Raw genomic sequence first — 26,450 nt, 5'->3', positions numbered from 1 at the left:
AATTTGCTACAGCTGTATGGACACATAGAGATGTCCTAAAGGTATAGTTTGTGATGATGTCATCCACCTTGATCCAAGATGGTGGACATGTGAACTTTTGAGGCGCAAGTGCACTAACTTGAGGACTGTCTAACCCATTTGAACCAAATTTGATACAGTTTTAGTGAGTGACACACAGGGACACCTCAATGGTATAGTTTGTAATAATGTCATCCACCCTGATCCAAGATGATGGATGCATGAACATTAGAGGTGCAAGAGATCTAACTTATGAACCTCGATTTCACCAAATTTAGTCCAGTTGTAGAGACAGTGAAAGGAAAGTAGGCTGATTAGTTCTCACTAGAACTTGTTGTTATTTATGATTGGCAGCACATATAGCCTACGAATTCATAAAGTAGAATGCAGAAGTAAAACTGAAGTTCATTATTTTTAATTCTGAGATCTCAACATGCACATTTTGACTGAATTTAAGCGGCTTGCAGTCACTTCTGTACACAGAGGCACGAAGAGCCTGCAAAAGGACTTTGCAGGGAAAGTAAGGGCTCATCCTGCTTCCTGACCTGACTGTCAAAGCCATCCCGATTTACACCAGCCCCCAGAACAATGCATGGGGGACATTGTTTTAATCACATTGAATTATATGCAAAAGCATACAATTCTAATTGTAAAGAAGGAAAAATTGAAATAATGAGTCAGTTAGTTTGAAGTGGACGTGAAAAGGACAGCACCAATCATCCCAAAGCCAGAATACTGTGAAAATATGCTGCATTGTTAAAATCTCATGAATTCTCCTGTAACATCTCATTACAGTCTCAAGGCATTTTGAAGGTAGCATCTTCTTCAGGCACAACAGTTAAAGCCAAAAGCTACAGATCTGCCAAGGACCACATTCCTGCAGAAGGTCAGCCACAAACATGTTAGGATTTGGATTAGATATTTACATTTGGATTAGATATGCATTTAGTCTATCCTCTGCATTTCAATTTACTCAGCAGTGGCAACTTGCTATAGAGCTGCCTCACAGATTTTATCAGAACCACTCTAATGTAATTTAATTATCAAAGGACTTCTTCCAAAAAAAACAAACACTATCAATCAATCATTAATCCAATTAAACAAACATCTACTTGACTTAAATCTAAACAAGCATAAGCCAAAAACAAAGAATGTAAAATCTTTGTGTATAGATTCAACAAATGAGATACTTGGGTCAAACTAGACTTTGAACATGTGCTTGGCACTTTCTTTATCCTACTTTCCTTACGGAAAATAAGCTTATGAGATCACCCGGCATTCTGTGTGTGTCCCTCAAATCAACTTTGCAATGCCTGGACCAATACAAACCAGATTGAGTTCAGTTGTAGGAACACATAGGGACACCTCAAGGGCATAGTTTGTGATAATGTCATCTACCCTGATTTAAGATGGCAGACGCATTAATGTTTGAGGTGCAACTGGGCAAACTTGTGCACCGCCTAACTGATTTGGACCAAGTTTGGTACAGCTGTAGGAACACATAGGGATGGCTCGATTTTGCAGTTTGTGATGATGTCATCCACCCCAATTCAAGATGGTGGACATGTGAACGTTTAAGGCTAAAGTGGGCTAACTTGTGAGGATAGTAATTATCAATTAAGATTATAGTGAAAGGAAAGTAGGCAGAGTAGTTCTTACCAGCACTTGTTTTCAGCTTAAATAGCAGGAGGATCTAGATCACCCCCACAGATCAGGACCATGGCAGGGAGGGGATGTTTGGAAGATTTAACTCTACCCCCATCTCACAATCCCAATTCTCTTCTCACCTATTTGTCCATTAGTACAAAGCTTCACTCACTCACTCACTCACACACACACGGAAAACATGTGCTTAAAGGGACATTTAGTCTGATGCTTGAAAAGCTATTAACTGGTACAAATCTAAAACAATCTTTCCTCTCATTCTTTTTCTTTTTAAAAGAAGGTTGCCTTTTTAAAAGCTTATCTTGTGAAGAGCACAGTTCACTTGGAAGTTTTCTGGTGCAAGCCCTATCAAAATAAACTGTAGTATTTTTATCTACTTTCCATTCACTTCAATGAAGTTTCAATTCACATTCAATGAAACTTCTGAGTGTATCATGATCCAAATAAATCTTCACAGAAAGGTTAGAAGTTATTTTTACAAAGCTGTGAGCTTTCATCTAACATCTGTGCACATACCGTTTCTCTCTAGGTTAAAAATATGTAGCTTTTCCATTCTATCTAATATCTCTGAAGCTTAAGGCAAAAATAACCTAATAAATATTGCAAAACAACCAATGAATCAACTAAACTAGCTATGAAGTAATACTCAGCTGTGGTTCTAAGCAATTTCTAAATCTTAATGGCTTACTTACTTCAGTAAGGATTTCATGTTTGAACAATATCCCTACTGACAGAAGAATGTGGCTATGCAAAATACACATATATGTATGTATAGGTTTTGTATGCATCTGACATACAGCCCAGCTTCCATTGGATGCCCATGAAACAAATAAACATGATCTCAATGGGTCCTGGAACAGAGGTTTAGAAGACAGTAAACCATTAATGGCAAATTAAGTCCTATCATCCTGACAGAATTGCCCAGTCATGTATAGATACTGCACTTGCAAACCTTTTATTTTGCTACAACTTGCAGCCTCCTCTTTACTCCAGGGGCAGAGGTAACAGTGTTCCAGGCTGCGCATGGAACACAGGCTGCTGAGGTCACTGAGGAGCAGCATTGTGCCCCCACCTCCACTGCACTCCTGCTGCCCACCACTGTGCTCTTTCCAGCTTTCCCTGCCTCCCTGGCAGCACCATTCTCAAAGGTGCAGCTTGCCGTGCTACTCATTCCAAACGCTGCTCATTCCCAGAAGAGCACTACACTCCTGTAACCCACCAACACTTCCAGCGACTCAGGGTTCTGACCCCGAGGCAGCTGGGAATGAGGGAGCAGATGCACCCTTTCTCTTCATCAGGGCGCATGTGCACCTTCCATTCCCATCAGGCTCAGGGAGAGGAAACAGGGAGGCTCCATTCCATTCCTCCCTAGAGAGAGAAAAGGATGGAGGACTCCCTGCTTCTGAACCTCCAAGCCTGATGGTAGGAGGCAGTGGGTGGCAGGAGGAGCAGCAGCAGCGGCAGCTGCCAGTAAAAAAAAGCTGGCATGTGCCAAAGGCATGCACCGCTGCCAAGGGGAAGGCCTTGCAACACTGCAGGGTGAGGGTGGACACAGGCGGCCTGTGCTCTAGCTATGCCACTGCTTCACTCAGATGTAAATTCCACTGAGTTCAATGGGACTTGCACCAAAATAAGTATGTTTAGGATTGCAGCCTCCTTTAAACCAATATTTCTAGGATTTTGCCATTTCCTATTCTGTGTGTTACGTAACTACGTAAGAGTGAATATGAGGAGGATCATAAAGAAAAGAGACTTAGAGTCCACAATTATAACAGCAGTTCTGCCCACCCCAAACAGCAAACATCTTAAATGTTTTAAGTCCTTTTTCTTATATCTGTAAGAATAAAAAATAATTCCTTTTTAAAATTCTTTTTTAATGAAATCATACAGCTCCTCACTTTTATCTTGAAAGCTGTACATGAAGCTGCCAGGAGAGGAGGAAGCATGGGTTAATTCTTAAATGCAAATACATTAAGTTTCATACCCTGGGTTAAATCATTAAGGTCTTTGGGTGTGGAGTATGTTGCTTTAAGCAAGAGATTGCATTACTTACCTGAAGATTCTTTCTGGCCCTGAGACTCTGTTTTTCTGCCGACTGAATCTACTATCAATACATCAATTTAGAAGGGCAACATACCCTACTTCAGAGAAGAGACACAAAATTGCATTGCAGTATAGTGGATCAATGAATGTTTGCCTATTACCTATACGTTTGACACTCAAAAACCAACCTGCTTTTGAACAAAATCCATTATGTTTTTGAAGTCCAAGTCGTCATAGTAATTCTCAATTCCTCTTCGGATGTTGTCATTTAAAAAGTCAATTGTCTATGAAGAAGAAGGGCAGGGAGTACCATACACAGTATAAGAGAAAGACAAAATAGCAAGCCCTTATAATAACTACCACTTAAAAGCCATAATATTTGCTTGATGAAATCAGTGAGGCTGAGAATTAGAGGCAGACTGACCTCTAGAATTAGAATCCAGTTCAGAATTAGACCCAGTTCAGTTGCAGTTATAAATCAGAGGCGGCCAACCTGGAGCTCTCCAGTAACGCGGGTTATTTTGTCAAGGGTCTACCTTCTGGCTCCTAGATCGAGGTCTGGACTTATAAACTCCAGCATGGACATACTGATCTAGGTCTTTAAAAAGTGGTGGATACTAGCAAGATTGACTCTCTGCTCCTCACTGCAGAACTGGTAATAGTGTTATGAACTTTTTGTTCTTGTTGGTACTTCTTTCAAAAATACTTTAATTATTTGAAGATTGTGTACTCTTCCCACTTCTCACACTGAAGTACATAGATGTCCTGATTAATACACACAGACAGCTACCTCATACACGATTATCATTCCAGTAGCAAGGCTATACCCTCAATTTCTACACTCTATAAGATCTTTTAGGGAAACCTTTGTGCATGTCCTTTCATCTTGAAGCTCTATCAGCAGGACATGCAAGCAAACCTTCTCGGTGGTAGCCCCTCTCTCTGGAGTTTCATGCCATGTGATTTGTCGGTGGCCCTTCCCTGGCGTTTTTTGTAATGGAGTTTGAAAACATTTTAATTTCAGCAGGTCTTCCCCAATGTCTTTTGAGCTGCTTCCACTGTTTGTGCTCTGTTTCTATATTTTATTGCTACTGTCTGATGCTATGTCTGTTTTATTGTATTTTTATTATTGTTGTATTTTAGGTTTGTATTAGCTGCCCTGAGTTTTATAGGGAAAGGATGGAATATAACATCTTAAATAAATACAGTAAATAAAATACATGCAATTGCTACAAACTAAAACAGTCACAATTCATCTGGAAAGCCCACCAGAAGCTTTTGAAAGCCTTAACAAAAAAATGCACTTTTCTCTAATTGATATATTTGCTCCAACACAAATCTAGCCAGGCAATATATTGACTGTAATCGGCGGGGTGCAAAATGCAGTATCCCCACCACAGAAGCACTGCCTTGAGGAAAGACACCCAGATGAATCACAAAAAAGTATTAACAAGGGTGGGGGAGGGGAACTATTTCTTGAGAGGCTTTTACTCACTTCCCTATTAACAAGCAAGCCGTTTTTCTCAGCTCAGAGAGAACAAGGCTCAGTAAACTAGGGAAGTCAGCTTTGGTGACAAAACAGACTCACCCAGCCAGCCCATAGGAAGGAGGAAGCACCTCATGCTCCTGGCCACTCCCAGAAAACATGAAACAGATTGCCAGGAAATTTAGGACTGACAGAAGGAAATACTTTTTCACACAACACATAATTAACCTATGGAATTCTCTGCCACAAGATGTGGTGACAGCCAAGAGCCTGTATGGCTTTAAGATGGGTAAATTCATGGAAGACAAGTCTATCATTGGCTACTAGTCTGAGGGCTATAGGCTACCTCTAGCTTCAGAGAGGCCTTCAGAGAGGAAATATGAGTTGCAGGGGTGCAACAGCAGGAAAGAGGGCATGCCATCAGCTCTTGCCCTTGGGCTTCCCAGAGGCATCTGGTGGGCCACTGTGTGAAACCGGATGCAGGACTAGATAGGCCTTGGGTCTGAACCAGCAGGGCTGTTCTTAATAGTTTCCCAGAACTACTACCAGCGCTTGTGACAGGCTGGCTGATGCCTAGCAGTAGGCTGAGCAAGCTGGTGGAAAGCGGTTTCTTCCTCCACTCTAAGGGACTCAGATGAGGGGAGTAAAAGCATAAGGCATCACAGTTAAATTGCTATAACAAATATGACACACCCCATAAGTATTATGAGTGGTCAACCCATCCCCAATTCCCTATGAATGGGCACTGGAACAAATTTTAGAAGCTTGTGGACTTGAAGGGTACTACTGCTGAAATCCAAAGGTCTCGCTACTCAGGATTGGTTCTTCTCAGATGTGCAAAAAGAAGCTGCAGATGGCTGGAACAGCATGTCTCCAGTTTTATCCTTCCCCACCAGGCACAGTAGGGAAATGACTTGACTAGCAAGCCAGAGGTTGCTGGTTTGAATCCCCGCTAGTATGTTTCCTAGACTATGGGAAACACCTATATCAGGCAGCAGTGATATTGGAAGATGCTGAAAGGCATCATCTCATACTGTGCAGGAGATGGCAATGGTAAACTCCTCCTGTATTCTACAAAAGACAACCACAGGGCTCTGTGGGCGACAGGAGTTAACACCGACTTGACAGCACACTTTACTTTACCAGTTGTATTCAGTGGCAAATGTGCTTAGGCTGTGTTTAGCTGCAAGCACAGGGCCAATGAAATGCTCTAATGTTTTGGGTTAATCCATTCATTGATCCAGGCCAGCTTTTGCAACTCCACTGTCTTGTCTTGCATACCACAACTCTTTCCTCTGGATTCTACACAATGGTGTCATTCCTTTGTTTGCCTAAACCTTCCTAAAGCAGTATGAAGCTTTATTTTGACATCATTAAGGGCACATTCAAAGCTGTTCCCCTGTTTATGACAGAACAATGGGGCTGTCAACCAATTAAAGACTATTTCTGGGGATCTAAGGCTTTTACAATATTTAATTATAAATTGAAAGACTTTTAATTTTATTATTTATTTGTTCAGTTTATATACTGCCCTTCCGAAAAGGCTCAGGGCGGTTTCCAAGAAGATAAAAACAATTTATTTTATCTTGTCTTTATTAGATTTTTATTTTTAATTGGATTTGTTTTAACTGATTTTATTCTATGCTGAATTTTATATTACTTTTAGTGTTGTGAGCCACCCTGAGCAGTATATTATAATAAATTTAGTTGATGAGCATATAGTACAACTTCTAACAAACTGATTAAATTTTTGTGGATTTTTATATTGCTAAAATAAATATCTTTTTAAGGTACTGAAAAAAGTGCAAACTTAATTTAAGCAAAAAGCTACCTTTTCTTATAGAAAAGATAGCCATATTTAATATTTACTTTTTAAAAAATCCCTTAAGTAAGATTCAAAATAGCCTCGTGTGGGGTTCAAAATAGCCTGGGGGGGAATTAAGCAATCATGCCCTTAATTCTCAGTCAATTTACTTTTGCCCTCACCAATGAAAATTATTTCCCACTCTTCCTCCTCAGGTCTTATCTTAGTATGTAAATTCCTAAGTTTAAAGGAGATGGTGTAATAATAAATTGAATTTTATCCTACAAATTAATCAATTAAAACTTTAGTTAACTAATCTGCCTATCAAATATTGCAACTCTACTGAACATAGCTCACTTTTCCCCCCAACCCCCAGCAACTATAGTTTAAAAATACAAACCAAAAAATGATAGTGGGCACCAGGAACGTGGCCACCATTGAGCACAGGGGGAGGAGCATCCCCTGGCCACTTCTGGGGGCCGCCAGAGGCCCACCCCGGCTTTTCCCCATACCTTTATGGGGCCACCATAGTTGCTCATCCATCCCCATGCTGGGCACGCTGAACATCCCCATGCTGGGCACTTAATTTACACACCATTGAGTTGGGTTGGGCTGCAAAAGGACTCATTCACCCTGACCCCAACAGCACGCAAATAATGGCTGATGAGCGAAGTACACTGGGAGGTATACTCCCAGTAAGGTCACCCAAGGTGCGAAGGTCATCCCAACTGCCCAGCTAAAGCAAGCAAGCACCTATATTGGGCAGCAGCGATATAGGAAGGACAGTCACTTTAGTGACAATGACAAAGGCATAATTTCATACTGCATGGGAGAAGGCAATGGTAACCCACTCCTGTACTTTACCAAGAAAACCACATGGATAGACAAGATAGAATGATTGTCGATGTAGTGTCGGATGATGGGCCCCTCAGGGTGGATGATACTCAGTATGCTACTGAGGAAGAGCTGAGGATCTCTCAGAGTATTGATGGTATTTATGATACAGTTAGGCTAAAGCCTTTTGGACATCTAGTGGCTGATGTTGCCATGCAGGAAAAGAAAATCCAAAGCTGCAAAGACAGAATTACAATGGGAATGTGGAACATAAGAAGCATGAATATGGGAAAGCTCGACACAGTGAAAGATGAAATGAATTGACTACAGATTGACACCTTGGGCATCAGTGAATTAAAATGGACTGGGATGGGACACTTTCAGTCAGAAAATCATACTGTTTACTACTCAGGACACGAAAAACAAAGCAATAGTGTTGCTTTCATAGTCAGGAAAGATATAGCAATGACAGTATTTGGGTACAATATGGTCAGTAACTGACTAATGTCAATTAGGTTTTGTGGACAACCCTTTAACATGACGGTTTTTCAAGTCTATATCCCAACGACTGATGCAGAAGAAGAGGAAGTTGATGAGCTCTATGCTCAAGGTCAGTCTGAAATTGACAGAACATGCAAGCAAGATGTGTTGCTGGGGGTTGGAGACTGGAATGCCAAAGTTAGAAATGGTAAGAAGGAAAACACAGTCGGACTGTATGGCCTAGGAAACAGAAATGAAGTAGGAGAACAACTTATTTGTTTCTGCCATGCCAATGATCTCTTCATTGCTAACAAATTCTTCAAACAACCAAAGTGTGTTGTTTGTCCATACACATGGACATCACCATATGGAGTACACAGAAATCAAACTGATTACATTGTTGGTGCAAGGAGGTGGAAGAGCTCCATTATAACAGCAAAAACATGGCCAGGGGCCAATTGAGGAACAGATCACGAACTGCTCTTGTGCAACTTCCAAGTCAAGCTAAAGCAGAAAAACAAAGCTATCCAGTTTCCATGATATGAGCTTGAGAAGGTACCAACCATTTTCAAGGAGAACATCAGGAATCACTGTGAAGTTCTCATTGATAGAGAATCAAAGGAACTGTGGAATGAAATCAAAGAAGTTATTACGGACGAATGTGAAGAGAGACTGCCAAAGACCAAGAAACAGGAGAAAGCAAAATGGATGTCAGAACAGGCAGTGGAAATTGCCAAGAAGAAAAGAGAAGCCAAAGTAAAAAAAGATAAAGACTTAATGAAAGAACTTAACAGGAATTTCAGAAAGCTTTTAGGAAAGACAATGAACAGTATTACAATGACATCTGTAAATACCTTGAGGATGGAAATAGACACAGAAAAATGAGGAATGTTTTCCAAAAGATCTCTGAACTCAGAAGGAGGTTCCAACCTCGAATTGTTATGTTAAGGGATGCCAAAGGACAGATAGTAACTGATCCTGAAAAGATCAAACAAAGGTGGAAGGAGTATACTGAAAATCTGTACAGCAGACACGCCAACATCCAAAATACTCTAGAATATATTTCCTGCTTGCAAGAACCTCTAGTATGGGAAGATGAAGTTAGATCAGCACTCCAGTCATTACCAAGTCGGAAGGATACAGGAATTGATGGAATAGCTACAGAAATATGGCAGGCAACAGAAGAAGAACCAGTCAAGGCTCTAACCAAACTATGCCAGCAAATTGGGAGAATGACACAGTGGCCAACAGATTGGAAGAGGTCAGTCTACATACCCATTCCAAAGGAAGGAGACTGAACAGATTGCACAAACCATCTCACAATATCCTTAATTTCACATGCTAGCAAAATAATGCTCAGGATCATCTAACACAGATTAGAGCCCTACATGGAAAGGGAAAGGGCAGACGTTCAAGCTGGTTTCAGAAAAGGCCAAGGAACAAGAGACATTATTGCTGATGCATGCTGGATAATTCAGAAATCCAAAAAATGCCATAAAGAAGTCCATATGTGCTTTATTGACTACAGAAAAGCCTTTGATTGCGTCAACCATGTCAAGTTGTGGAATATCCTTAGGAAAATGGGTGTCCCAGAACATCTCAACGTTCTCATGAGAAACCTATACACAGGAAAGGAAGCCACAGTCAAGATGGAACATGGTGAAACAGATGGGTTCCAGATCGGCAAAGGAATAAGACAAGGCTGTATACTTTCTTCTTATTTATTCATATGCTGAACATATACTGAGGGATTGGAAGAAGATGAGGGTGGTTTTAAAGCTGGAGGAAAAAACATCAATAACCTGTGTTATGCTGATGATACCACTCTGATAGCTGAGAATACAGATGATCTGCAAGCTCTAGTAATGAAAGTCAAGGAGCATAGTGAAAAAAATGGGACTACAATTAAATGTAAAGACGATTAAACAGGTACAGCAACCAACCTCAGAATTGATAATGAAGACATTGAAGCGGTGGAGAGCTTCTGCCTTTTAGAATTGACCATCAACAGTAAAGGATCCAGCAGTCAAGAAATATGCCACAGAGTAGCACCTGGTAGGGTTGCAGTGAAGGCCTTGGAAAGGATATTTAGATGCCACCACATGTCTGTACCTACAAAGATTAGAATCATTCGGCCAATAGTTTTTCCTGTGACACTCTATGGATGCAAAAGCTGGACTTTGAAGAAGCAAGATAGAAAAAGTATTGTCGCTTTTGAACTTTGGTGCTGGAGAAGACTTTTGAGGATACCATGGACAGCCAGGAAAACAAACCAATGGATCATAGAACAAATCAATCCAGAATTCTCACTCAAGGCACAAACGACTAGGCTCAAATTATCATATCATACTTCAAACACATTATGCAAAAACCCAGTTCCCTTGAGAAGTCCATAATGCTGAGGAAAGTTGAAGGAAAGAGAAGAGGATGAACAGCAGCAAAGTGGATGGACTTGATTATGACAGCAATGAATGCACCACCGAGAGACCTTAAAGGCCAAGCTGAAGACAGATCATCCTGGAGACAATCTATCTATGTAGTTGCTAAGAGTCAACACCGACTTGATGGCACTAAATCAATCAATCAATCAATCAGTGAGCAAAGCCTAAATTTGTCGATCCCTGGCTGCAAATATATGCTTGAAAGCATTAGGTAAATGCATGCTGAAATTCCAAGGGGTAGAGGGATAGGTTTCCTGTAGATCAAGGCAAGGTGTCCTGCACAGATCAATAGTAAAAATTACAGCACTGATGTAGCAAGAAAAATAATGAAAAGTTGCTCAATTTGCTTAATTTAGGTTAGCTGCAGAATTCAACTACTTTTGAATTCAACTACTCTAGATGGCCAGAGTACATTTTTTTAGAGCAGAGTTTACAACGCCCTGGTTTTATTCCAACTTTGCTATTGGCATGATCTTCTGTAATTTTGCCATTATTACCTGTAATCTTATTTTAGTTGTACAACTATATTTGAGATTATATGGAAGGAAAGTGAGGGGCTTACCTAACTGCGGGGGGGGGGGACTTTTAGGTTAAGTGCTCTTTTTTTTAGTTTTCTTACCTTATTTCTGAAGATTAATGCCATAACTCCACCAATCAATTCAATCAGCAAACAAATGCCCAAGATATACATGAACTGCAAAACAATTTCAAAAACGTTAATGTTTAAGGCATGAATTGTTAACTTCAGGAACTTTTTGAACAGTTATAAATTAGATAGTGCCACTCCAGTGCACACTTCAGTAAATATGCAGCCCCACCCATGCCTTGGTATGGCTTTGCCTCAAATCTACTGAAAGGAGCAGCAGAACAGCAGAGAAGTAGTCAGGAATACAGGCTTGACGTTGTGCCACAGTCAGGCCCACAAGCTCTCTGCTACCTGTGCTGTGACTCGTGTTTTTGAATCTAGAGATGCTAAAGAAAAAGAAGCCATCAGAGATGAATCCCTCCTCTTTCTTCTCATGTAAAATTGTACACCGTTTCTGTTAAGGTCCTTTCCCTTTACTAATGCTCTCTTTAATACATTGGCAAATGCTGATCATTTTCCTGTTTTGCACGGTACTGAAATCAACCTGGCTTTTTGATATATACAACACATTGTGTTTCTCATGCCAAGTCTCTCTCCCTTTCTCTCATTTCATTAGCAGCATAGCTCTTGGAACTGCATGCTAATGAACATCTACAAAACCCCCACAGAACATTATGTTTTTGCATTTCCTGAAGAGATAGGGCTTATTTGTTGGGTTTTAATGTTTTGGCAATGGAGTGAGAGCATTTTAAAAGAATCTAGAAGAAACAGACTCTTCTTGCCACATCAACACCATTCATTCAAAGTAAGCCAAATTTTGGAGAGAGAACATTTGGCAAAAAAAGGGTGGGGGTGGGGGATGCTTATGAGCAATCTTACATTATATCAAGAAATACACAACCTAGCATGTCCATTTGTATGGCAGGGCTTTGAAGAAAATAGCTGAATACTTGGATTGCTTTCTGATGAGGAACAGGATGTTTTGTGCACATAAATTCTTTTATATATTATCAATATACTTACAAAATAAACCCATAAAAATCAGTGGCTCACTGGGCAGCAGTGTCAATTTACTCCATACTTGCTACCACAAAAATCAATTAGTCATGACTACGCATACTTTGAAAGTTACTAATCTACTAATTTATTTTATGGCACAATATTATATTGCATATGTAAATTTGTGGTATAAACAGATTTGTAATATAACAGTGTTTGAGCCATCTTAGTTGTAAAAGTAACTACCTTGTCCAGCCAAACCAGAATCAGGTGAAAAAAAGTTTTGCTTTCCTTACCAAAGCTGTCTCCGTATTCTTTAGGGATGTGCAAAGTGACTCAGGCACAAAATGATTTGTACCCGAATCTGGCTGAATTGAGTGATTTGTAGACAAAACAAATCACCTTGTCTTCAATTGCCCAGATTCGGACACAAAACAAATCACCCCAGATTCGGACCTGAAAAATTCAGAGATTTTGACCTCCATTTTGTGGCCAAAGTGGGTTGGGTTGTAGTGCCCAATGGGTGGAAGCTACCACCCAAATCTCAAAGAAATTGGTGAAAGGGGTGGTTTTTAAACAATTTTTGAAGTTGGCACATCTTTAAGCTTTTTCCATAGGGAACACTGGGGATTTCAGCAGCCCCATAACTCCACTTGAGGGGCACCAAGGTGGCCCAGAGTGGGTGGTATAGTGCACATTGGGTGCCAACCACTCCCAAAATGACAAGCCCATGGGGCACTGGGTTTTGTTGTTTCCAAGGTGTTCTTCTGAGAGTAGATTCTCTGTTAGGAATGAGAATGGATTCAATGTTTGTCATTGAATCCGCTCTCATTTCCTACCAGAGAATCTACTCTCAGAAGAACACCTCTGAAACAACAAAACCCAGTGCCCCATGGGCTTGGGGGTGGTTGGCTACCTATGTGCATTATACCACCACTTGCTTTGGGCCACCCTAGTGCCCCCCAAGCGGAGTTATGGGGCTGCTGAAATCCCCAGTATTCCCTATGGGGGGAAAGCTTAAAGACATGCAAACTTCAGAAATTCTTTTAAAAACCACCCCTTTCACCAATTTCTTTGAAATCTGGGTGGTAGCGGGCACGCATTGGGGCACTACTACCTGACCCACTCTTCTGCCCCCAAAACCCCTTTTCTGCCCTGATTCTACCCCAAAGACATGCCAACTTCAAAAATCTTTTTAAAATCACCCCTTTGCCCAATTCCTTTGAAATATGGGTGATAGCTTCCTTGCACCCATTGGGCACTACCACCCACCAGAACCCACTCTGGGCCACCCTACTGCCCCACACATGGAGCTATAAGGCTGCTGAAATCCCCATTATTCCCGATGGGAAATAGCTTAAAGACGCTCCAAAAATTATTTAAAAATCATCCCTTTGCCCAGTTTCTTTGAAATTTGGGAGGTAGCTTCCAACCATTAGGCACTATCACCCACCCCACTCTTTTGCCCCGGGATCCCTTTTCTTGCCCCAAATCAATTCAGATTTGGAAAATTCAGGTGCAAATCAAAAAAGGGGTTATTCGCAGGGCCAGATTAACATAGTAGCAAATGTAGCATTTGCTAGGGGCCCCGCGTTTTCTAGGGCCCCGCACGCCTGGCTTGAACATCTGCCCCTTCTTTCTGCTCTCTATTTGGTGCTCTCTGCTGACTCTCCTCATTGCCTGCTGCTGCCCATTTTCATCCCCAGCATCGCTCGCCTTGCTCGAGGGCGTTTAAGCAAGGTCTTCCTGGCACCATGGTGTTGATTGGGTTATCTATTATGTTAAGCAGCACGGGAGGGGAGGGGCGTAGTAAGAACAACAATAGGAACAGATAGCTTGCAAAGGGGTCTCAAAGATAACTTAATCGCCAGGGAGTTGGTCTTTATTTGTTTAAACTGTAAAAGTTTTTAAAAACATACACACAGAGAGTAAAAAATAAAAGCAGTTTAGATTAAAAAACAACTAACTATTAATGCTGGGCGGAAGAAAGGAAGCTAAAGAAGATGCTAGTTGAATGTTGCCAGTGTTTTCCGACTGACTGGGAGAGGGTAAGATAAACAATGAGAACGTGTACCTTTAAGAGGAAAAAGAAAGCCAGAAGTAACTCAGATGCACGGCAAGAGGAGTCTCAAAGTTTAGTGGATCAATTGAGGGGAGCTTGGAGGGAGATTATATTATGGTCTTGTTGGGTAAGGTCACTTATATCCTCCTTTAGTATCTAGTGCTGTTGGGAGGGAATTTGTGATCATTGCTTTTCAAGGAACTGCCAAATGTAAGGTGAGCTCCTTTCCTCTCCTCTAGAACTGAAATAACTACTGCTGCGTTGCCAACTTCTTTAGCTTTACATTGGGATGCCCGTTGAAATTGTCCAAAGATAAACGGAGGCTGCAAACCTAAACACACTTACTAGAGAGTAAGGCTCATTGAGTTCAGTGGGACTTACTTCTGAGTAAACATGCTTAGGGTTGCACTGAATGATTTGTGCATTCCTTCCTTTTAATATTAAGCATGTTAGTGTAATTTAGATTGAAAGAGGCTGTGCCTCCTGCCAAAAGATTGTCTTTTGGATACTTCTGTTTTCGTGGAAGTTGCTAATGCACCTCATCATAATCACATTCATTTGCAATGCATCAACTATTTTAAATATACATCTGCTTTCCTGTCAGGCTTGCACAAGAGGTTAAACATATATTCATAATATTGTCAAATGGCCCTTTTAATGTGATGGCTGCTGGGATCCAATATGTTCTGCACACATTGGAATCAAACATACACTGTTGTGTGCCAAAATTGCTAATAGGTTCAGATTTCTCAAAGTACAGAATTCCTGAGAACCTTTTAATTTAAACATTCAGAGTTTTGTTCCCCACCCCCTTTCTCTTTGTGAAAATAACTCCAAAGGAGAACCCACGGTCAGGAGTCACAAAAGTGTGTGTGTGTGGGGGGGGAGTGTTTTGCAAAGTTTGTTGACTGGCTGGCTCAGCTGAGTGGAGGCATGGGGTGGTTGGGGGGGGCACTAGGCAAATGAAAAAATTGAATTACTTTACTATGCAAGTAAATAATTTATGTTTCAATATTTATGTGCATTTTTTTTAATTTGGGGCCCCTTCATAACATATGCTACAGGCCCCACACTAGCTTAATCCGGCCCTGGTTATTCGGGGGGCAGATTCAGACCCAAAACAAATCAGGGGTGATCCGATTTGGGTACAAATCAAAATGAAAAAATCAATCCATGCACATCCCTAGTATTCATGAAATCTGTATAAAAACAATTAAAACACCCATCCTACAGCTTTCCCTTTGATTCTGAATGAAGTAATCCCAAACATCTAGGTCATAATCCTTAGAAAACAGGCTAATTATGTTAATACATCCCTCAACTGTTCACCTCCATTTCTAGCTCTTCACTGTACTTAATTTGCCTACTCATTAGTTTATTAATAACTTGAACATGTCCAACAAACTGCTGGCAATTAGTTCTGACTCAAATAAAATCACAGCATCAGTCTAAATCAGAGGGCTGCCTTCATGAACAAAGCAGATTTTATTATTAATATTATCGGGTATTATAAGTTTTGCCAAGCAAACAGACAAAGCTCTGGTATATGTGCTGTAAGAAAATCTTGTTCTGCTAACATGGAAGGAGATAAAGCAATAGACTCTTGTGAAAAGAAAGTATAACATCCTAACTCCAGTTTTTAATATCAAGCTATATGATCATAAGAATTAAATATTAGTTAAATATACAACAACATTCACTTTTTATTTGCCCAAATTTATTTTACATTTTCCCTAAATAAATCTTGCTTTGGTTTATCCAATTTCTTTATTTGCCCAGAGCTATCTCAGAAACCATGACACAAGCTACAAAAATAGTCTTAACCTAAGAGAAGTGACATTACTCTGATGTAAGATATTATTCCCACTGAAGTAAGAGATTCACTTTTGACAGCCTCATTTACACTGGTTAAATATCTCTTACGCTACAATTTATCTCTGCTTTAAAAAAAAATGAAGGGAATTACTAGCTGAGCTGTCTTAAACTACTTACATAATGGAGCATAAAATAACCTTATAAGAATCAAGTTCAAGTTACAAGTGATATTTGTCTTATATAAAAGTACTTACAGCTTGAAGAAGGCATAAGTTGTCCCTTAAGGAAGCCAATACACCCACAAAGGAAACAAGGAACATAACAATGCCCAGAAGTATTAGAATAATTGCTGGGGCTAAAAAGGCACTTTCAAGGGTTTTGTACTTCTGTCTTTCAACTTCTGCATATATGCCAACTGCTAAGACAAATGCTCCTAGCAACTGTAATAGAAAAAGGAGAGAGAGAGGCGAGAGAGAGGTGTGTGATCTTTTTCCAATAGCAACTGTGTATAAGCCACCTAATGGCGCAGCATGGAAATGACTTGATTATCAAGCCAGAGGTTGCCTATATCAGGCAGCAGAGTTCTAGGAAGATGCTGAGGACGAACTGTTGTGAGGAGAAACTTAAGTATGTAGTAGACCGCTCTGGGCTCCTTGGAGAAAGAGCGGAATATAAATGTAATAAATAAATAAACACATGAATAGTTTCAGAACACATGAAAAGGCTTAAACTGCACATGAACAGTAGTGAAATACAGGTTAATGTATTCACTATTTTGATAAGACACTGGGCCAGTTCCAATGATAAAGCCCCCAGCACACATGATTAGGAAGTGATGCATTGAGAGAGTGCCCATCAGGATGTCCCTGTCCCAAGCACTCTCCATCTCCTGGCACATCTCTTTATTGTATACGAGGGTTGTTCATCCAAATGGCCCTTCTACATATGCTCCAGATAGTTATTTAACCATACAGTAAAGTAGCATATTGAGAGGGCATTGGGACCAGTGTTCGCTCTAATTTTTTCTCACCTGTGTATGGAATGAGTTTTGTTCTGGGTAGCAGTATCAAGGCAGTGTGTGTGCACATATATTTAGAGTGGGACCTTCCTGATTCAATCTGAGCGGGATCTAAAAATAACTGAGCAGACTTTAAAAAACTTGTTTGTGCATGCGTGTGCATACGCCTGAGAGAGAACACTGGTTGGGACATCCATGGAGCACAAAGTGTGTCCCATTCATAATCATGCGTGCAAGTGATTTATCACTGGAACCAGCCCACCTTTTAAGTCAATTGATCGATATAGTACAATCTCCATCAAATATGTTACTAAGGGAATCTCCCAAGAGGAAAACTTGAAAATTACAGGGGAAAGCGTCTGTTTTTCCTGCTAATGGTTGGCACTTGACTAGTTTGGAAGTTAAAGACAAATGCCACAAATCCCTTGATCTCTTTCTTGGCTTACTCTACGGATGTGCAGAATGCCATTAGTTTGCCAGGTTCAAAAGGAGGGAAACATATTATAACAATTTCAACCTCATGGGTGCATCGTTGTCTCTTTTATGCAATGTATTTGACGTTCTTTGCTACGATTGTTCTTAAAGCACAGAGTTATCAAATTATCCGTTTGTTTGTTTCTTTATTCCACTGAACAGCCAGGGCGGACTGCAACCTTGGCAGCCGGGTGGACTACTGCGTATGAACGAGCGTGCAGGTGAAACGTGCAACTTCCTCAAAGCCACCGATCGATCTCCAGCCATCAACAGCAAGAGGCAGGCAAGCATGCTTCCTTCTAGTTAGTCGAAAGGACTCGACGCCTCGCTCTTAGTCACCCCACACAGTCACAAACCACCACCACTTGTTGCGAGCAGGTTGTCCCAGTTCAGGGAGGAGGGAACATGACAAACACAGGGCGCTTCCTCGAGCGAGCATCTCTAGCCACCCTTTTGAGGAGGAGGAGGAGGAGCGCGCGTGGACGCCCTTCCAGCAGCGGGAAGGCCAGGGCAGGCTGCCCACCTCAAAGTCAGCGCCCACCACCTTATCCCCTCTCGACACCCTCAACCCCGTCCCCGTCCTCCTCCTGCCACACCTCAGAATTTGCGCGCGCCCTCCCTGCCCCGCCCAGCCCACCGCGCGAGCGGCTGAGGGAGCCACCTGCCTGCCTGCCTGCCTGGGCCCTTTGCCAGACACTGCCACTCACCCAAAACACTGTCGAGTAGGTGATGAGGGTGAACTTGAGGCACAGGTAGGAGAAGCGCGCGCAGTAGCGGACCTGCTCCGAGCCTCCGGAGGCCGCTGCCACCGGCGCCATCCTCCTCCGGCCGGCCTCTGCCGCCGCCCGGGCGCCTCCCCTTCACTGGAGGCAGCTGGAGACCACGACGACGCCGCCGCCGCCGCGCTTCCTGCGCCTCCCGGCACCTGTGACTCTTCGTCCCAGGCCGCAAGCGACGGCGGCGCCTCCGCTTCTCTGGAAGCGGCTTGCCTGTGCCAGTGGGCGGGAGGGGCCGGTGTCACCGCCGAGGGCGAGCAGCGAGAGACCGAAACAAGACACACCCCGCTAGTAGAGCTCAAGGAGTCGGAGGCCATGCCGTTTTCTCGTTAGTGGAGACCGGATAAAGCCAAGCCCGGCGGCGTGAGCGATACACAACCCACCCAAACGGAACCAGCTCGGTTTACACTGTCGGACGAAAGGCAGCGACACTTAACAGCCCGACCAGCTACACACGTTTGCTCGGGAGTAAGGCACTGCGTTCAGTTAGGGTGAATAAGCTTCCTTGAACACAGTGGGATTGTTTCTAAGTAAAGACGCATAGGATTGCTTTGCGTTCTTCAGTTAGGCACACTTTCTTGGGACAAAGCCTGCTTGGACTTCGTTCTGCTAAGCTAACGTGTCGATCGCGCTGCATATTGTCTGGAAATCGCTTTTTGTTATACTGTGAAATATGACATGCCCTTCAAAAACTGAATGGGAAAGGTGCACCATTACTTAATTTAAAGAACGGCTCTCGTAACGCTTTCTCTCTCACATTTAAGATTCGCACATTTATTTTATTGATAGCTTGCCCATTCCAAAGGCCTGGGGCAAACTGTAATGTTAAATTGCACTTACTTAAGCGATTAACAGCACAAACCTAATCATATTTACTCAGAAGCCAGTCCCATGAAACTTAAGCTGCAATCCTATGCACAGTTACTTGGGAGTAAGCTGTACTAGATTCAGTAGAACCTTTGGGCAATCTTGTATAGGAATTGGCTCCACTGCTTGTGGAAATGCCCATAGGTAAATGCCCACTTCGGACATTGCCTTGCCTTTCCCAATTTACATGTTGCAAATAAATGTATACCCAAGAGGAGGAACAAGTATAATAGTAATTTACACTATCTGCCCCGTAAATGATGTGCTATATTTTCTATTTGAAAATAGAAAATGAAAATTTGAAAATATTTGAAGAGAGCCAGCGTGGTGTAGAGGTTAGAGTGCTGGACTAGGACCGGGGAGATCCGAGTTCAAATCCCCATTCAGCCATGACACTAGCTGGGTGACTCTGGGCCAGTCGCTTCTCTCAGCTTAACCTACTTCACAGGGTTGTTGTGAGGAGAAACCTAAGTATGTAGTACACCGCTCTGGGCTCCTTGGAGGAAGAGCGGGATATAAATGTTAAAATAAATAAAATATTTGTCCAGGGCTGTCTCTAGGGGGATATGGAACCTAGGACAAATGGGGTGTGGGGAGGGGGCATTTGGGCCATTCCGAATTTAAAGGGCCTCATGCTATCACTCCAGTCAATGTTCCATAATCAAATTTAATTGTATATCCCTTTTCCGCACAAATACACTCAAAGCAGTTTGAAGCAAATAAAAATGACAAAAATAAAATTTGATGTTATATACATGTTATAATAAAATAGGTAATCCTTTAACAACTCATACAAAGCTACAGCTACAAAAAACCAACCATTGAAAGCAAAATAATTTTCATAAACCCTCACAACTAAATTCATAATTACAAAATCATAACAAAATATCAAAACTGAACATGAAACCACTGGGAGAGATAATCAGGAGATTTGGTGCAGGGCGTTATCAATATGTCGATGTCACCCAAATCTATTTCCTCATATCAACTTCGTCAGGAGATGACTTCACCTCTCTAAATGCTTGCTATAATGGGCTGGATGAGGGAGAACAAACTGGAGTTGAATCCAAACAAGACTTAGGTACTCATTGTGGGAGGTTGGAACTTAGGAAGTGCTTTAGATTTGCCTGTTCTGAGTGGGGTTTCTCCCCCTGAAAGATCAGGTGTGTAGCTTGAGAGTACTTCTGGACCAAAACCTCTCCCTGATATCTCAAGCTGAGGCAGTGTTCAGGAGTGCTTTTTATCAGCTTCAGGTGATATGTCAATTTCTCAAGATAAACGACATTATAATAGTGGTACACATGCTGGTAACATTCTTGACTACTTCAGTGCACTTTACGTTGGGCTGCTTTTGTACATAGTTAATAAACTGCAATTGGTGCAGAATGTGGCAGGAGCCCGGCTACCCAAAGATCCCCATTCAACCATGAAACTCACTGGGCCAGTCATGTATCTCTCAGCCTAACCTACCTCACAGGGTGGTTGTGAGGATTAAAAAAAAGCATGTACACCGCTTAAGAGCGGGATATAAATCTAAACAAGTTGTTCTAGTAAGAACTAATCAATCTACTTTCCTTTCACTGTCTCTTACAACTGGACTAAATTTGGTTCAAATTGAGGTTCACAAGTTAGATCTCTTGCACCTCAAATGTTCATGCATCCACCATCTTGGATCAGGGTGGATGACATTATTACAAACTATACTATTGAGGTGTCCCTGTGTGTCACACACTAAAACTGTATCAGATTTGGTTCAAATAGGTTAGACAGTCCTCAAGTTAGTGCACTTGCACCTCAAAAGTTCACATGTCCACCATCTCGGATCAAGGTGGATGACATCATCACAAACTACACCTTTGGGACATCTCTATGTGTCCATACAGCTGTAGCAAATTTGGTTCAAATCAGTTAAGACTGTCCACAATTTAGTACACTTGCACCCCAAATGTTTACATGTCTGCCTTCTTGAATTGGATTGGATGACATTGTCACAATCTACGCCGTTTAGGTGTCCCTATGTGTCCCTACAGCTGTAGCAAATTTGGTTCAAATTGGTTAAGCGTTTCACAGGTTAGCCCACTTCCACCTCCAAATGTATGCATCCACCATATTGGGTCAGGGTGGATGGCATAATCACAAACTATGCCACTGAGGTGTCCCTGTGTGTCACTCACTGCAACTGTATGCAATTTGGTTTAAATTGGTTAGACCAGGGTTTCTTAACCTTGGGCCCCCAGATGTTGTTAGACTACAACTCCCATCATCCTCAACCACAAAGGCCATTTCTGGGGATGATGGGAGTTGTAGTCCAACAACATCTGGGGGCCCAAGGTTAAGAAACTCTGGGTTAGACAGTCCACAAATTAGCCCATTTGTGCCTCGGATGTTCACATGGCCGCCATCTTCAATTGGATTGGATGACATCATCACACAACCTGCCATTTGGGCATCCCTATGTGTCCCTAAAGCTGTTGCATATTTGATTCAAATTGGTTAAGCGTCTCACAAGTTAGCCCACTTGCACCTCAAAAGTGTATGCGTCCACCATCTTGAATCGGGGTGGATGGCATCATCACATACTATGCCGTTGAGGTGTCCCTGTGTGTCACTCACTGCAGCTGTACGCAATTTGGTTTAGATCGGTTAGACAGTCCACAAATTAGTCTACTTGCACCTCGAATGTTCACGCAGCCGTAGTGACATGCACGGAACCGTGGAGGTGCAGTTCGACGCCGGTGGGGGTCTCCCTTTAAGGTCAGGGGGTTGCACTTACCCCTCCCACTGTTCCCCCCCCCAGTGCTCCATTTTTTAAAACCATTTTCAGGGTAGCAGTGTTTTTCCCTACCACCCTTGCCCTCGTTGCCCAGAAATACAGGAAGTACGGGCTGCCAGTGTGATTGCCGCCGTGCATGAGCCTGCCATACACGTCGCACATTGCGTACGCGCATCACACACGCATGCAACGTGCAGCGGGTGCGCACGGCGGCGGGCACACGTGCAGCCCGTACGTCCTGTATCTCCGGGCAACAACAGGGGCAAGGGTGGCAGGGAGGATTGAAAAATATTTTCAAGCCAATTTACATAGTATGCAAATTAGGATCTGCATATTCCCCAGATTTGGACAGCCAGAACATGGCAACCCTATTTATAATAGATCCTTGAATTATTGCCTTGTGCCGTTTGAGAACCCTTATCCAGCCTGTCTTATAAATAGGGGTGATTCTCATGATCGCCAAGAGTGGGAGGGCGGGCAGGGAAGGCTCCAAAGAGCTTACCTTCCCCACAGACAAACCAAGGTTTGGTGATCCGAGTGTGCTTCGTGCTCCCACATGAGCAGCCCTTCTTCGTGAAGCATGGAGCAGGATGGAGGGATCTGGGGCCGAAACTTGTTCTGGCCTCTGGGTATCCCACAATGCAATGCATGACATGTGTGTTGCACTGGGTGATTCAACACCAGTTCGCTGCTGCCCCGAATACATTTTTTTTTAAATGGAGTGCCGGGGGGGGGGTTGCGGTGGTTGGGGTAAGTGCAAAAAAAAAAAAAACCCCACCCTTAAAGGGAGATCCTCCTGCTGGCATTGAACTTCAAACTGGCACCAGCACGAAACAGTTCACAGGCCTCTTGAATGGCTTTCGGACCAGTTCGTGCACATCCCTATGTAGCCGCCATCTTGAAGTGGAGTGGATGACCTCATCACACACCCTGCCAATTGGGCATCCCTATGTGTCCCTACAGCTGTAACAAATTTGGTTCAAAGCAGTTCAGCAGTTCACAAGTTAGGCCACTTGCACCTCAAATGTTTATGTGTCCGCCATCTTGGATTGGGGTAGATGACATAATCACAAACTATGGCATTGAAGTGTCCCTATGTATCCCTACAATTGCACCCGATTTGGTTCATATTGGTACAGGCGTTGCAAAGTTGATAGTGGGGGACACATGGACACACACACAGTATGCCGGGTGATCTCATAAGCGTACTGGAAAGTAGGCTAATAATGGGGGGAAGGGGGGAGAAAAATGAATGAGAAAAAATATTACTCCAATTTTAAAACTGCCTGCCAATTAGTTTCCAGACAAAAAACAAAGTACTAGTTATTACCTATAAAGCTCTAAACAGCTTGGGCTCAAGGTATTTAAGAGAGTGCCTTCTTCATGAACCCCACTGCCTATTAAGATCCTCGGGAGAGGTCCCGTTGCAGTTGCCACTGGCTCATTTGGTGGCAACCCCAAATCTGACCTTCTCTAGAGTTGCCCTGGGGCTCTTCTGGAACACACTCCCAAATGAAATCAGAATCTCCCCATGTCTGGCTCTTTTTAAACAGCTATTGAAAACACACCTGTGTTATCAGGCTTTTAGTTGATGATGTTCCATCCCAAAACAAAACTATGAGTCTGTTCTCACAACCAGCCTAACCCAGCCTAGGGCAGCCCAGCCTGGGTTAGGCTGGTTGCGAAAAGCGACGGGATCCCTGCAGATCCCGACGCTTCCCACCCGCTAACCCTCCTAAACAACCTAGCTATAAGTCAAGGTTGGCCAACACTCGCACCCTTAATGTAGCTGCAGTGTATCGTGTGTCTCCTCAGGATGGATTCAGCCCAAGGAGACACAGAGATGAGCGCATAAGGCAGAGGCGTAACTAGGGAAAACGACGCCCAGGGCAAGCACTGAAATTGCGCCCCCCCGCCACCGCGTCCCCCCCGCCGCCCCCCCAACATACATCTGACTGACATACATGTTTCAGAAAACTTTTATTTTAAAAATGTAAAAAATTACAAAAATTACCAAAAATTTCAAAATGCACTACATACTTAGGTTTTTCCTCACAACAACCCTGTGAAGTTGGCTTGTATCTCAAACATCAGAATTATGATGCAATGATGATTATTATGATTATGATGCCCCTCCCTCACACCCTGGTTCTGTTCCTGACTTTCCCTTGTGAGTGACTGTATTTTAACAAAACAAAAACCAAGGACTCCAAAGTAATTCGAAGGACTAGGGTGATAGTGCTAAAGACTCCTTATTCTCCCGCTGTTACAGAAAGACTCCCCTTTTCCAAAACCGCGTGCTATTTACACCAGAAAAGGTTTCAAATGGAGGGGGAAGCATTTATGCATTTATTCTTTGTTTTATGTTACGATTTCAAAGTTAGAAAAACTATAAAAGGGCCATTTTAGAGAAGATATGCACTGCCTTAGTTGCAAATCCTGCTTTTTTGAGATTCCCTGCAATTGAATAAAGCGATAATATACATCTTTGCTATTTAAATTGGTTGGAGAGTATTTATGACAATAAAAAATGAAATGGCATTTCAGATGCAACATTGGTTGCCTAAGGCCACTCAGATTTAACTAATCTTCATCACATTGACAAAAAGAGCAATTAAAATTAAAATCCATGACTAAAACCAAACCACTTTGGGGTTGTTTTTAATGAAAGGTGGTATATAAATTTAACAAATGTTTAGAAGTATATACTTTCACCCCCTGCCCAACCTACAATTATTTCCAGCTTATTTTCAAAGGGATTCTAGTTTTATTTACAAATTGCTTGGCAGCACCAATGTTTAAGTAATCACTAATTGCTCCTAATGATAGTTTTACTTATTGTTAAATTTATATACCACCTTTCATTAAAACATTCTCTGTTCATTTGATTTTCAGTCTGGTTAATTAAATCGGTGGAGGTTTAGACTTTCCTGATGGGCTGAAACAGCTAATCCATTTTGATGATGACATATAATTAAATTAGCTTGCATTACATAGTGAAAAAGTCCAGGAAGGGAGAGATGGGGGGATGTGGAACCCAAGGTTCCACATCCCCCCCATCTCCCCCTCCCTGAACATTTTCAATTAAAATGTGGTTAGATTATAGGGGAGGAAGGACTTGAATGAGCAAAAAGGGGAACTGGTTCGGGCATTCAGGAAGTTGTTCAGAAGAGGGAGTTGTTCAGGAAGTTTGCTCTGGTGCGTGTCCTCCTCTCGACGCATGCGCGACTGGTGGCGGGGCGGCGGGGCGCTGGGGAGTGAGAGTCAGAGACTTGGACTACGAAGACGCCGCAGCGCCCAGTGCTGGATGAGCAATGCCAATGGGGGGCGCGCGCCGGGACCGGGGGAGGGGGACTAGTCTGCAAAAAAAAAAAAAATTCCGGCAAATCGGCGGGGGCACTTTTTGGCGCCCCCTGCCAAGGGGCGCCCGGGGCACATGCCCCCCCTGCCCCCCTATAGTTACGCCTATGGCATAAGGGAATCACCCAGTGCAACACACGTCACGCGTTGCATTGTGGGATACCCAGAGGCCAGAACAAGTTCCAGCCCCAGATCCCTCAGTCCTGCTCATGTGGGAGCACGAAGCACACTCCCATCACCAAGCCTTGGTTTGTCTGCGGGGAAGGTAAGCTCTTTGGAGCCTTGCCTACCCACCCTCCCACTCTCGGTGATCATGAGAATCACCCCGTCCTATTTGTAAGACAGGCTGGATAAGCGTTCTCAAACTGTACACGACAATATTCAAGGATTTATTATAAATAGGGTTGCCATGTTCTGGCTTTCCAAATCTGGGAAATGTGCAGATCCTAATTTGCATACTATGTAAATTGGCTTGAAAATAATTTTTTAGCAGAATAGTGAGTGACTACACATTTTGCTCCATAACTCCACTTCTACAAGGGCTAGAGGTTAGCTTTATTTTTTTAAAAAAAAGAAATGAAAGCTGAAATCTGGTTAGGCTAAGCAATCTAGGTGAGATGCTTAAAATCCAGATAAAACCCGAAATTCCGGGGGCATGGCAATTCTAATTATGAACCCAAGCTCTGGGTCACTGATAGAAATCTAAGAGGTGACACTTGTTACAGAGACAGAACTGATCAAAATTATGAGAGGAAACATTTTCTTTAAAATTGAAGCAACATTTCCTCCCCACTTAATATAAAAATAGAAAGAGGAAAAGCATGGATTGAAATAGAATAAGATGTCAAACAGCACCTAACAATGTTGAAAAGACTTTTTCTCCGGTCGTCAAAACTAGCAGACATACAACAGATTGTTCCCATAGAAACACTTCTTCCAGCATCTGTGG

The 26,450-nt window shown here is 42.5% G+C and overlaps 1 protein-coding gene across 1 annotated transcript in view; it reads right to left on the bottom strand.

Annotated features, from left to right (window-relative positions):
* Positions 1–18,919, bottom strand: part of TSPAN15 (tetraspanin 15) — a 30,859-nt gene extending 11,940 nt beyond the window's left edge. The window contains exons 1-4 of the mRNA XM_053307695.1: positions 18,433–18,919; positions 16,488–16,673; positions 11,391–11,465; positions 3,915–4,010 (exon numbers count right to left, since the gene is read on the bottom strand). Of these exons, the coding sequence (XP_053163670.1) occupies positions 3,915–4,010; positions 11,391–11,465; positions 16,488–16,673; positions 18,433–18,543 (468 nt within the window). The 5' untranslated portion in view covers positions 18,544–18,919. The remainder of the gene's footprint in view (positions 1–3,914; positions 4,011–11,390; positions 11,466–16,487; positions 16,674–18,432) is intronic.
* Positions 18,920–26,450: the final 7,531 nt, after the last annotated feature.

Source organism: Hemicordylus capensis, chromosome 3 (genome assembly GCF_027244095.1).
Source record: "Hemicordylus capensis ecotype Gifberg chromosome 3, rHemCap1.1.pri, whole genome shotgun sequence".
In the NCBI taxonomy this organism is placed as follows: Eukaryota; Metazoa; Chordata; class Lepidosauria; order Squamata; family Cordylidae; genus Hemicordylus; species Hemicordylus capensis.
The sequence above is the reverse complement of the archived record's forward strand: the minus strand, read 5'-3'. Positions and strand labels throughout refer to the sequence as shown.